The 12,970-nt window shown below is 40.6% G+C and overlaps 3 protein-coding genes across 3 annotated transcripts; 1 reads left to right on the top strand and 2 right to left on the bottom strand.

Annotated features, from left to right (window-relative positions):
• The first annotated feature begins 1,394 nt into the window (after window positions 1-1,394).
• Window positions 1,395-6,813, top strand: LOC306737588 (polycomb complex protein BMI-1-like). Its single transcript, XM_079219331.1, has 8 exons — window positions 1,395-1,521; window positions 1,902-1,998; window positions 2,073-2,128; window positions 2,222-2,354; window positions 2,618-2,654; window positions 2,780-2,878; window positions 4,317-4,397; window positions 5,566-6,813. The coding sequence occupies exons 1-8, from the start codon at window positions 1,404-1,406 to the stop codon at window positions 5,944-5,946; spliced, it is 1,002 nt and encodes a 333-aa protein (XP_079075457.1). The 5' UTR covers window positions 1,395-1,403; the 3' UTR covers window positions 5,947-6,813.
• Window positions 6,814-7,593: 780 nt separating this feature from the next.
• Window positions 7,594-9,562, bottom strand: LOC306737598 (uncharacterized protein; the record flags this gene model as incomplete). The annotated part of the gene is made up of 3 exons (XM_079219345.1): window positions 7,594-8,407; window positions 8,489-8,605; window positions 9,479-9,562. 3 exons carry the CDS (start codon window positions 9,560-9,562, stop codon window positions 8,222-8,224), a joined length of 387 nt encoding a protein of 128 aa, XP_079075471.1. The 3' UTR covers window positions 7,594-8,221.
• Window positions 9,563-10,629: 1,067 nt separating this feature from the next.
• Window positions 10,630-11,850, bottom strand: LOC306737601 (CDGSH iron-sulfur domain-containing protein 3, mitochondrial-like). The gene is made up of 3 exons (XM_079219348.1): window positions 11,669-11,850; window positions 11,235-11,351; window positions 10,630-10,937 (listed from the first exon to the last, which is right to left on the bottom strand). Exons 1-3 carry the CDS (start codon window positions 11,744-11,746, stop codon window positions 10,749-10,751), a joined length of 384 nt encoding a protein of 127 aa, XP_079075474.1. The 5' UTR covers window positions 11,747-11,850; the 3' UTR covers window positions 10,630-10,748.
• Between the last annotated feature and the right edge of the window lie 1,120 nt (window positions 11,851-12,970).

Here is a 12,970-nt window from a genome sequence, read left to right as displayed (position 1 = left end):
ATTTGTGCACAAGGTTAGGAAAAGAAGATCTCCAATCTCAGATTATGGATGAATGTGAATTTGATACATGCTATAAATACAAACACATATTGAATGTTGTATTTCACTGGATGAGGTTACGAATTTATTCAGCATGTATGTATTTGATAAAGTATTTATAATCTTCTCCAGGGGTATACATCTATTATTTTTCTGACCATGTAAATCACTTTATCATTCTTTATTTAATGTATTACTATTCATTGATTTACAGCTTTACTCATAATTTCTTCTATTAATATATGACATACAAATTATAGTGTTTTAAATAAATGTATAAAAACCACAACATTTAATTGCCTTGCATATTTCCAATTAAATTCCAGACGTCTTTGTGGGACAACCCATAGCTCGGGCCCCGGGACACGAGGCCTGCAGGGCCTCTCAGACAACATCATTTACAATCTGAGTGAGACAAACTGAGGGCGTGGATGATCCCTCTCCTGTGCAACGTATTGAAATACATAAATTAACAACGGTAAAATAACAATAAAAAAAAAAACACGAATGTGATGGCGGGCCCACGCAGGGTAAATGGATGTGTAAAAAGTCAGCAGGGCCTGATACCCAGTATGCCCCGTGAACGAGGCGACAAAATAATATCACGTGATCCAAAATGGGCAGTCCTCTGACGGTGCTGAAAAAAGCCATTTTCTGGCGCTGCTGCAAATTCTGTCCAAGTCCAAATAATTTACCTGGATCCTCGTTGGGAGGAGAGGGAAACTTTTATGTCTAATCAGGTAGGAACGAAGCGTCGCTGATCGCCGTTTATCGGGCACGTCGCGCCGCTGTTTGCTGAGGCGCACACAAAGTGCACGGTGTCACATTTTGAGCCTCTCTTGTTCGCCTCCTGATACAGCCCTGTCAGTGAATTTAAGATGGCTGCTTTGTGTACCAGTGTGATTTTCTGTGGCTGTGCACCCCCATCAGTGTTGGTGTTTTCTCTGGATGTGTTTGCTTGTGCTGCCCGGTCGGACGGCGGCGCTCCGGGGAAATGGAAACGCTCTTTGTTGGTCCGCTGGTCGAGGAGCGGAGCTGATGCACAAGATGAGGCCACTACAGGGGCGATGCAATAGTCGGCTGCTGTGTACCAGCACACAGCCTGCATTTAGCTGCACGACTCCCTGCTCTCCGCACGTTTATTAATCGCTACAACGTGCCATTACAGTTGTATTTGCTGGCCGTGAGCTCTCTTTGTTGTGGTTTCACAACCTGCTGTCCCAAGGACGAGCTGCAGACATTGTCTGAGGAAAGCACTGAGGCAGCCACTCAGGGACCATATGGGAAAGACCATCATTTGCATCGGCTCCTGTGTAACCAGAACCTCTCGTGTTGTTATTTTTTCCCCCTGCAGATCTGTCCAGATGGATAAAATGCAGCCCAACCGGATTAAAATCACAGATCTGAATCCACACCTCACATGCCCACTGTGCGCTGGCTACTTAATTGATGCTACGACCATTGTAGAGTGCCTGCACTCCTGTAAGTTCCTCCCATGAAAGCATTGCCTCGCATGCATGCATATTGTTTTTATTAACCCCAGCATGACATTAGATCTTCTAACTGTCTGCACATTAGGCAGAGCTGCTGCTCGTGATATGGTGGTGAGGAGGTGATTTTGAGTCACACACACTGTGACTCCACCTTAATGTTAATTTTTGGAATCGGGTCTGTACGAAGTCTGCTTCAGGGAAAATCTGTGTCCACAATAATAATGTAACATTCGCATTGATGTTGGCACTGCGCATGATATTTTGGGTCTCCTTTGATGTAGAATCCAAAGTAGTTTAGTATTATTGTATTGCACATGAACACTGTGCAATGTTTTAACGTACGTCTGTGTCCTTTCTCTCGCTGTACAGTTTGTAAAACTTGCATTGTTGCCTTCCTGGAAACAAATAAGTTCTGCCCTCGATGTGACGTTCAGGTCCACAAGACATGTCCACAGCTCAGCATCAGGTAAGTTATGATGGTTTATAAAGGGTATTAAAGGAGTATCGTGCTTATCAACAGTGATTTATTTTCTTTTCCAGGGCAGACAAAACTCTGCAAGATATTGTTTATAAGCTTGTACCAGGGTTATTCAAAGGTAAGACCGTGTTTCTTGAAGAAAGCTCTTGTCATAAGTTTCCATTTTATGATGCATTTCTTTGCCAATGGACACGTGTATTTTTAAACCCAGATGAGATGAAACGGAGGCGGGACTTCTACGCAGAGAATCGTGTGCTGGAGCCGGGAGAAGTTGTGGAGACATTTAACATAGCAGAGGATGAAATCATCAGTCTGTCCATACAGTTCTACGAGAGGAACAAGCAAGTCAATTATTTCTCAGATTTGAAAAACAGCAGCGTGAGCGATTTGAAAACAATGCAATGTAACTATCTGATCATCCACAAAGCAAACAATAGAGAATATTTACTTAAATATATAACTAAGTGATATAAATAAGAGGGGAATTACTCAAAACGATTCCAGTCACACCTGCTGTATGTCTCTCTCAATAGGTTTTCTATATGTGTGGAAATAATCTTTAATTATTACTTCACACCTTTTCTTTGTATTAAATTTTTCTCTGCAGAAATGAGAGGCAGCATTCAGAGTTGGAAGGAGACAAGGTAAAGCCAGATTTTGAGTTGGTTAAAGCAGTAGTTGAAGCCTACAGTCTTCATGTTGAATGTGTTTTTCTGGTCTTCACCCTGGTTTTACGTGTTCTCCTCTCTGCTCTTGTCTTTGTTCTCAGTCCAATGGTAAACGCTTCCTGCAGTGCCCAGCAGCCATGTCCGTCATGCACTTGGCAAAGTTCCTCCGAAGCAAGATGGATATTCCCAACAACTATCGGGTAAGTAGACACTTCACCCAGACGCAGCACCTCGCGCCTGTATTGATCGTGTGGCACATTTCAGGGGTTTCGACACAATAATATAAATGCCTTGTGTAAAATGCTTTTTAACTCAAGTAATGTGATCACAGTCATTAACACTGTAACAAAGGTGGGTCGAATTTGGTTGCATGCATTTGTCAGCTTTTATAGAGCAGTCAGTACTTATGTGAGCTGTCAGTGCAACATGACAACTAACAGAGTCCAAAAGAGACTAAATCCTATGTGCCCAAACTGAGTGGCATTGGTACATCAGCATTAAAGCTGCACCAATTTCAGCCAATCACTTCACTGCTCTGCCCAGTCTTGTTTTTAGCCGTAGCAGCTGTTTTTAGTGAAAAAGCTCTGATACACGTAGTAAGCACAACCTTCCCTGCGTCGTAAGGACAAAGTAAGCTGCTGGTGAGCAGAGTGAAGCACTTGGCAGCTAAAGAGACAGATGTTTTTCCCAGGAGTTTTTCCCAGGAGTTTGTAGAGACTACACCAGAGCTGAAGGGTAAATATTGAACTTCTGTTCATAAGGTGGAAACGAGCAAGACTCCAAATGAATGCAAATTTTGCGTGTTATCTGTTGTACATGTAATCATCGCTAAAAAACTCAACCAATTATTACTGCTTTTAAATATTTCTGGGTAAAGAAGGAACTATTTTGATGGGTCATAAGCAGAAAAGGCACATGTGTGTAAAATGATGGCACTGTTCCATTAGGTGTACGATAACTGCATCAGTATAATTACTTTATTAGTTACAACTGTGCATTTCTTGCTACAACATGTTAAAACGACCCAGGTCTAAAAGAGGCCCACCTTTTGACTAATTTGTTAGCATTCAACAACTCTAGCTCCCGTTAGTCTTTAGAGATGTTGTTGTTCAAAGTTTAAACTCAATAAAGTCCCTCTCACACATGCAGTCTGTCTCTGAAATGTCCAGGAACATTTCCTGCATGGGGTCATGTGTGATTGGGATCAGGGAGGAATATCCAGGGAAATCTGTGCCACTATTTTTCCACCTTTTTACGACCGTATAACATTTCTGTGAAAATGGTGGTTCGGCTGTGTTGTGAGTGAAAGCAGTAATGTTGCGGGGATAAGCGCATTCAGGGTTGCGGCCGCCTGACGAAAGATGCTTTCCCGTGCAGCGAACCTATCACAGGACTTTGCTGATGTCGTATTTTAATTCACGACTTGTTTACGGTTTGAAATTTACACCAATGCTTTTGCCGGTGATTTGACTTCTCTCACAAAGGGGAATGAATACATTACAAGAACATTGGCACTGTACAGAAACCGCTCGTCTGCCAGGTTCCTGAAAATAATCTGAGATGTCTTCTGCTGTCTCCCGTAAATGAGGCTGATGTTGTTGCTGCTGGTCACATTGTGTTCCTAAATGTGTGTTACAGGTGGAGGTGTTGTATGGAGATGAGCCCTTGAAGGACTACTACACACTAATGGACATTGCCTACTTTTACGAGTGGAGAAGAGTGAGTGGCAGTTTTCATTCCTTTGACTGTGGAACACAAATAATTTACCATTATCACTCTTGTGTTTCCTGTGACTAGCATGATTACCTTTTCATTCCCCTCTTTGTAGTGTCTCCAGGACGTTTACATACTAAAAATCTCCTGACTATTTTCTTACGTATTCTATGTTTTTAAATTGATAATATAACGGGCAGTAAATGTGATTTGTTCATATGAACATATGGATGGATGCATGAAAGGAAGTCTTTGGTTTTAGAGGGAAATACTCTAAAACACAAGTTTGTTCCTTTTTTATTATGCTGACTGAAAACACATTTTTAGTGTAGTTTCTGCTTTTTTCATTTCAGCTGTTTTTGTTCATTTCTGTTTTGTATGTTTATAGTCAATGTATCTGCCGCCATGGCATGATCTTCTTTGACCATTTGCTATAAGCTTCCTTTTTATATGGACGTGCTCCTAGCTTGTAACTGTGATATTTAGACTCAGGTATGTTAAAAGGGGAGGCTGGTGGTATTCTATGTTTTTGTTATTGTCAACAAATCCCATTAAATTCAAAATACACTCAACCTTTCCATCCAACCCTTTCTGTGGCTCACAGCCCAGTCCCAATCATTTTTATTCAATATGTGATTATTTGATAACTGGTCAAACTGCTGAGTAATTTCCTAAAATATGTGGAGTGTTTGTTTGGGACTATTTTAATCTATGTGCAGAATAATGCACATTTGGCGCTGGATTATGTCACCCAGTGCAACACTGGCTCATTTATGTGTTTTTTAATTGTATTATTTTTAAGCTGTGTGGCAAACAAACAAAATAACCCTTAAATGTTTTGTTCACCAAAAAAAATCTTCACAAATGAAAACCACTTTTTTTTAAATTTCGTAAGATTTTTTTAAGTGTAAAAGCAATCGGCAGAAGTAAAAAGCTAACCTTAAGCCAGCAACGAATTGCAGCACGTCACATGACGTCACTACACCACCACAAAGGTGGTATTCAGTGTGATGACGTTTTGTAGTCTTATTTAGCCACTCGTTAGCAACGGCCTTTTTTCAAGACTCCTAAAAAAAAATCACATTTGGGATATTTACTGAGGCATTTTATGTTTGATGATAATAAGACCTGAGCTCCTATCCACAGTCCTAACGATGTGTGTACCTCTGTGCAGACTGGACCCATCCCCCTGCAGTATCTTGTCAAACCCACCCGGAAGCGTAGGAGGCCACCCCAGTCCGCCGCCCAGGGCCACTCTGACGGTGTCAACACCAGTCCGACATCGGAGAGCGACTCCCAGAGTGACAAAGGCCACAGTCCTGCTGCAGCCCAGCCGCCCCGGACCTCTTCACAATCCAGCCCTGCGTCTCACAACCTCTCTCCCGCTATCCAAAGCTCCAACGGTACAACTGTGACCAACAACACTCAGCGACACACTCTGGCCTCCAAACAGGGCGCCAACACTCGCAAGGTGACTGTCAACGGCACGAGCGCTGGGGCTGGCAAAGAGGAGGCGAGAGGAGGCGACAAAAGTGGTTTGCCTCCGACGACCTAACGTGTATGCAGGGCAGCGGGGAGGACAGTGTTTGAATTGCTCCCTTCTTTCTAAATGGAGAGAAAAGACAAGCTTGAGCCTTCTGGACAAACAGGAGGCCGATTACTGTTATCATCTTTCAGAAGGAAAGACTGAGAAGTGCAGCCAAATAGACACTTGTGTGTGTGTGTGCGCGTGTGTGCGCGTGTGTGTGTGTGCGCGTGTGTGCGCGTGTGTGCGCGTGTGTGTGTGTGCGTGTGTGTGTGTGTGTTTGTGTGTTTAGACTAGAACAGTGCACACATACAAACTGTACAGTATGTATCAAATGTGAGCATGTGTGCATACATATGTATAAACTTATCTTTTATACAAGATATTGTAATCGTTTTGTATTGTATATGCAGTGGGTCTGTTTCATTTCATACTGTAGTTGCATCAACATTGATTTGGCTCCATAACACTTGGGACAAAATGCTGAAAGGCATTGCAGTGTTCAACACTGCAGGACTTGGATGTAAAGAGAAAAACAGTCATGTTAATAACTGCTGTATAAGTGTCCAGTATAAGCAAATGCTCATCAGGTAACACAGGTACATTACATTAAACTGTTGATGCACTTTGTTATGGCCAGATCACTCAATCCAATAAGTATTTTCCAACAGGAGAAGCATTTATATTTACAAAGTTCCAAGCACTACCACGCTCGTAAGCAGATGTTTGTCAGCAGACCAATGTTCTTTCTCATGGCATTCGAAGAGCTCAAAAGGAATTTTTGGCCATGTATGTTGTAGTTCCATAAATTTCAACATTCCTTTTGTTTCTTTTCAACAAACAATGATACTTTTTTATCAGCCATATGTGCATGTTTTAGGTCAATAAAATGTTTACTTACTAGGTTTTTCTGACCTGACTCTCCTGTTTCTGATTCTGAATGTGAAAATGGAGCTTTAAAAAGAAAAAGCTTTGCATGACATTTGATATCAACAGCTTATTTTCGCTGTGGTTTCTAACTGCGTGTGCGATGACCTTAAAGTGTTAATGTTACTCCATTATCTTGGCAGAACATGCAATGTTTAAATATATATTTTTTTATTTAGATTTATACTTTCAAAACAAACCCCAATTGTCCGAACAGAAATGATTAAAGAGACTAAACATGCCATAATGCATGTTACTGTTTCCCAACCTATTTTCAGCAATAAGATTCACTTTTATGGTGAGTTGGGCCTTTAGCTGGTCTCTCTTCTTTTAAGATGATATAACTGACATATGATGAAAGTCATGTGACAAATAAAAGGCCAAACCCCTTGCCTACCAGAATTAATTTTAGACAGGTGTTGGAGATGAAATGCATAGGCACAGACCAAAAATGTTAAGGGATTTCTGTCAAGTTACTTAAGTTTCACTCAAGCAGCCTGTTCTGAACACATGATTTTGGCAGATCTTCACTGTGTGCATGTACAGCAAAATGTCAGTAGCTCACAAGGACAGCCACCTGCTGGATGATACGTAGAGCTGAGTCTTCTCTTATTAAAATGTTTTTCAATACATGCAGTACATCACATTCTCAATATCAAGGCTCTGCGTAGGACAGTTTGTCGACATTACAGGGCATTACCATTTTTTTTGTTAGTTTTTATGTGACCATTTATTTCTTCATTTTTTACAAACAGAAAATGCCATTTTACATATGGAGAAGAAGCCTGGCCCTGACAGATTGTAGTTACACATTCACACTGATTATAGGATGAAATTATACATTGCTTCATGAACACACTTCACAGCATCATTTCTACATGGACAGTTTTCTCTTGTAAAACCATTCTACAGATCATCAAAATTTAACCACAATACTCGTCAACCCCTCTTTAACATCCTTTTATATGGACTTCAAGTACCGTTTATATGCAGCATTGCCCACAAAGGCCTAATAAAATAAAGATCTGGTAGCCACGTCAATATAAACAGTATGGCAAAATCTCTCCTTACACAAATCTCTGTTATATCACAGAATATCATGTCGGCCGACCCTGTTAATGCAACATTGCTTTGTCTTTTCTATAGGACACATCCTATAGAAAAGACAAAGCAATGAGAACTGACGTTGTGGGCTGTGGTGTTAACATAGTCATCCTCACTCTTCTCTGTCAAGCACTGAGAGGAATACTGAGAAGACAAGATTCAAGCACTTGATCAGTTTACGGGCACTGCTATGATAAAGTGCAGGGATGTACAAAAATGTGAGTGCAACAGCAACATAAATACTCAAAATTAAAATTCCTCTCTGCCATCCTTTTCAAGAGTCCGTTTGTTCTTGCAATGTGGCAGAAACAATGAAGTCCTGCTTGTGCGTGCCGTCACAGTAAGGTGGGTTGTTTGAATACTTGCAACCACACAACCAAACTGTTACGTCTTTCTCGGGGACAAAGCGTAGCGGGGACAAGCCTTGGGCTTTGGTCTTGTGGGCTCCGTCGCAGAAAGGCTGAAAGATAAAGATGTGTTTAGGGAATATGCAGCACTTCAGACAGGAGTGAAGCCAGATAAATTCAGAGGCTGGTTTTACCTGCTTCTTGCTGTGTCCACAGGTGCACCATGAGTAACGCTTTTCACCAACTAGCTGCACCTTGAAAGGCTTCTTAGAGGGGATGACCGGTTCTGGAGGAAGTGTGGAGAGCTGGACCTGTAGACAGAGGAACATAAGAGTGCTCGGTTGTATTTAAAAGATACTGAAGGGTGCAAACACTCCACTTAAACTACATGTTCTTTCCTTGTAAATGGTGGTCAAAGTAAAAGTAAATACATATTAACTCTGAATTATTTATTATAAAAAGTATAATAGGACTTTAGCATTAAAGCCCCTTACATAGCACAGCATCACTTATCTTGCCCGATTAGACCTCTTCTCAGGACTGTGTGCGCATGTTCAGGCTGTGCTTCACCAACACGCCCCTGACTCCCTGGCCTGTTTCGTTACACCAGTTAAGATGGGACAACTTAAACTTTAATAACTGTTAGGAAAGTTTGGTCATCGTCTACCTGAACAAGACTCTAATTAGCCGGAGGTGGAAACACCTGTATGGGTGTGCAAGCTCTTAAAGCAGTATTTTTAACTGATGCCTGCATAGTTCAAACACTCGAGGTGTATTATTCTTTTTTTAAAATCTGACCTCTTGTCTCCAAACAAACACTGCACTGTCAACCAAGCCCAGACATACAAAGGTCGAATCAAGCCATGATTACCAACAGCTGAGCAAGAGCTGGGGGTGTAACAAGGTGAGGCACTACGGAGTGTCGTGTTTTTATATACAGCAAAACTACCCGTCAATAAATATTAAATATAAGAGTGGAACGAACATTTCTTCTATACACGCCAATCTCAAGCACCAATTAAGTGACTCAATTGTATCCAGGTCTCCAAATAATAAATAATACTTGTAGGTTAGCGGTTTGATAAAAAACAATACAAGACGTTAGATAACGTTACTTCAGAAACGTTGGGGACGTTAGCTAAATAATATCATATTTACGAAGTAAATATTAGGATTCAAATTACCTTGGAACCTGCCACAGCTGCTTTCCAAGGTTGTCGCAGGGTTAAATGGATCCACTTGTGATCTAATTTGGTCACTATGTTCATGTTTTCAATGCAACCTCAGCTAACCTAGTTGCTGCTCAAAGTAGTGCGCACTTAAAACAACCGTGGACGTAAAGTCACAATTACTTTAACTAACTTACAGCTAAAGGAAATAAAAAAGGTAAACCCAAAAAAAACCCTCTAAGAAACAGAAAAGAGTATCAATGCAAATACTTTGGAAAGTGTTAAATGTGACAGCCTAAAAATAGACCAATGTGATTGGAGGAATCACTTCCGGTAGAGTCACGTGTACGAAGCTGACCCAATCCTGAGGCGGATGTCGGTCAGCCGCAGATTGAATTGAATTGATTTATAGTCCACAACACTGCAGGACCTCCAAGAGCTACTGTTGAGAACCAGAGCAGAGGTAATTTCCTCGGTACTTGTTTGTCTCTTGGAATGTGGGGACCTGTAGTGCAGTTTACATTTCATATGAGTGGCATCTCCCAATATTTTTGTATACAGTGTCCAGAAATGTGACAATACAAATACTGTAAACACATTTAAGAGAATGATAGAGCTATAACCTGTTCACCCTTCTGACTGCCACCTGGCAAAAGATAGACAGCTACTACCATGTGTATTTATGTACAATTACAATAAATTAACGTAACCTTGAATGAACACAACCCACAATAACAGTCACGGTCTCATTTGAACCTATGCAGATGTCTGTCCCGGCTCTGTGCACATCTTTGTTGTTCTGACATTGTTGGTCTTCCACATCTTGCGCTGACTTCAACTGTTCCAGTTGTCTGATAATATTTCAGTCAGTTGAAAGAAGTATTTTAAAATGTTTTTTGTAGCCTTCTACTTGTTGGTGGAAGTGAACTATCTTTATGTTGTAATCTATGTAATATGATGTAATCCTGCAATTTCCGCACTGCGGGACTAATAAAAGGAATATCTTATCTCATTCTGACATCCTTGGACAACTGTTCAGAGGAAACGTATGGTTTTGAACACCAGACCCAACAGCTGCTGCAGCTGGACACGTTTGACTTAAAGAAACATTTTTGCACACCACTTTATACATGTCAGACACAACACATTCGTTTTTTTCAGGCACGTTTTAATGGTTATACAACATTGTGCTCAAATCATATTTAAAAATCAATGTCGTATGTAAAACAACTATCAGTTCGACAAATGACGACAAAATTACACTTTCTCTTACATTTACTGGACTTCATTTAAAGACACCTTTTATCGACTTCATTACATCCTGGAAGATGACCTTGAAGTGTGAGCCGTCACAGTACGGTGCGCCTTTGGTTTGCTTACATGCACACAGCATGACCGTCCTGTCTTTGTCAGGGGTAAAGCGTAGAGGAGAGATACTCGGAGCCTTTGACTTGTGTGCTCCGTCACAAAAAGGCTGACAAAGAGAAAAAAGGTGTGGAGACAAAGATACGACTTCATTTAGTATCCCTGTGGCCATTTTGAAGTTGTATTCTATTGTAACGTTAACACATTTAGGTTTGTCACTTACAGGGCCCTACTTAAGGGTTAGTTCAGTTTTTTTTTAAGTGGGGTTGTATGAGCTACTTAAACATAGCTTACTGATTTAACCACACACAGCAGACGGCAGTAAATGAGCTGTGCCTTTACATGACTGCTTCCTTCTTTTAGCCCCAGTGCCTCTGAAAGTTGAACCCTATACACACACACTCACCTGTTTCTGGCTGTGTCCACAAGCACACCAGGCGTAGCGTTTCCCAGCAGACACCTTCACTCTGTAGGGCAGCCGGGCTGCAGGGACAGGCTGTGTGGACTGAAGGCAGAACTGAACCTGCAGACAGAATGACTCATCACAACAGAGAACTGTGTAATCACTCAGAGGAATATTTGTGGACATATATATTTGTTTTAAAATATATATGGACTATAATATATATATATATATATACAGAATACAGTTCTTGGACAGCTCAAAGTTGAACCAGTAGGTGTCGTGTTTTATGTTAGCGTTGAAAAGAAAAAGGAAAGGTAGTCGACACTAAATGCCTTCTCATGATTTAGCACTGAAATACTCCGCCAAAAGAAGCCAATAAACAGTATAAATATAGTGAGACTTTCATTGTGTAACGTTAGACAATGATCACTCACCATCGACCCGGAAACGGGTCGTCTGCAGGTCTGCGTCCATCCTCGCCGTACTGCGACTATAAAGCTGGTCGTGTTCATTTCAACGTCACGTGAAACAAGTCGAAATATACTGCACTCCTGAGGAAACCACAGGATTTCACAAAAAGATGCTTCACAAAACTCGGACGGCCTTCAGTAGAAGTTACAACATGGCTTCTACTCTCCGACAGCTGAAGCCACTCCTCCGTAATTTCTACCTCGTCCCTCTTCCTCCTCAGGCAGTTGAATTGGTTAAATTTAAAAAAGGTATAACCCACTAGTCAAAACTGGTAAGGAAAAAAAAATACCTGCCGTAACATATTTGAGTATATGCTTGTAATATTAGCTACTAAAAAGGTATGAATCAATTTCGACGTTCCTCTCTACTCAAGTACACACACTGACAGACAAGTCATTCAACACCAGAGAGAAAATGTAAAACAACTCAGTAAAATACATTTATTGACAAAAAAAAGTTGTCTTAATCGGTCGTTTTTAATTTTACACACAAAAATATCAAAATACTTTACAGGGCTTTTAATCTAAATAATGTCAAATTAGTTTTGATCAATTCTCTCAAACAAATACACTGTACAATGACAACATGCTTGTCCTTTTTTTAAATTCAGTGCTCATTTCATTTAATTATTTTTTTTTCTTCAGGGAACAATGCATTCAAAAGTATGCATAGTTATTACTTGGTATTTAGCAACACATCTGAGAGACATTACTGCATTTCATGCAATTCATATCCCAGGTAACTCGCTCTCCATCAAAGCTCATTCAGAGCCAGGTGCTTAAATGTTGTAATACATAAAAGATACACAGTACGACATTCAGAACATGGATTATCTTGGTTACCCAAACTTCAAAGCTTAAAAGAATGAATGTGTTTTTACACAAACATTAAAAGTATACAACTCTTATTCCAACAAAATTTAAAAAGGTAGTAAAAATGATTTACAATTGGGCCCAAAGCGCCCCAGTGCAACATGAGAAAGAAACCGCTTCAGAAATCCTTCTCACCACTTCAGTCAATCTCCTGGACATGGGTGTGTGTCTGGACTTTGCCTCAACTGAGAGATGACTCATAAGGACTTACTTGGTCAATTGCAGACCTCCCGCTTGGAGTCATGTCAACACGTTGGCTCATGTCTTTATCAACAGAATCAACATTCTCCTTTTGTCATTGCTACAGTATTTATCACAGACTAGTGAGCTGCTAGAAGTTCCTTTATGACGTCTACATTAGCTGCTAACAAAATATTCTATCACTCAAGATAT

The sequence above is a fragment of the Taurulus bubalis genome, assembly GCF_910589615.1.
Source record: "Taurulus bubalis genome assembly, chromosome: 6".
NCBI classification, from domain to species: Eukaryota; Metazoa; Chordata; class Actinopteri; order Perciformes; family Cottidae; genus Taurulus; species Taurulus bubalis.
This window is presented reverse-complemented; position numbering and strand designations above follow the sequence as displayed.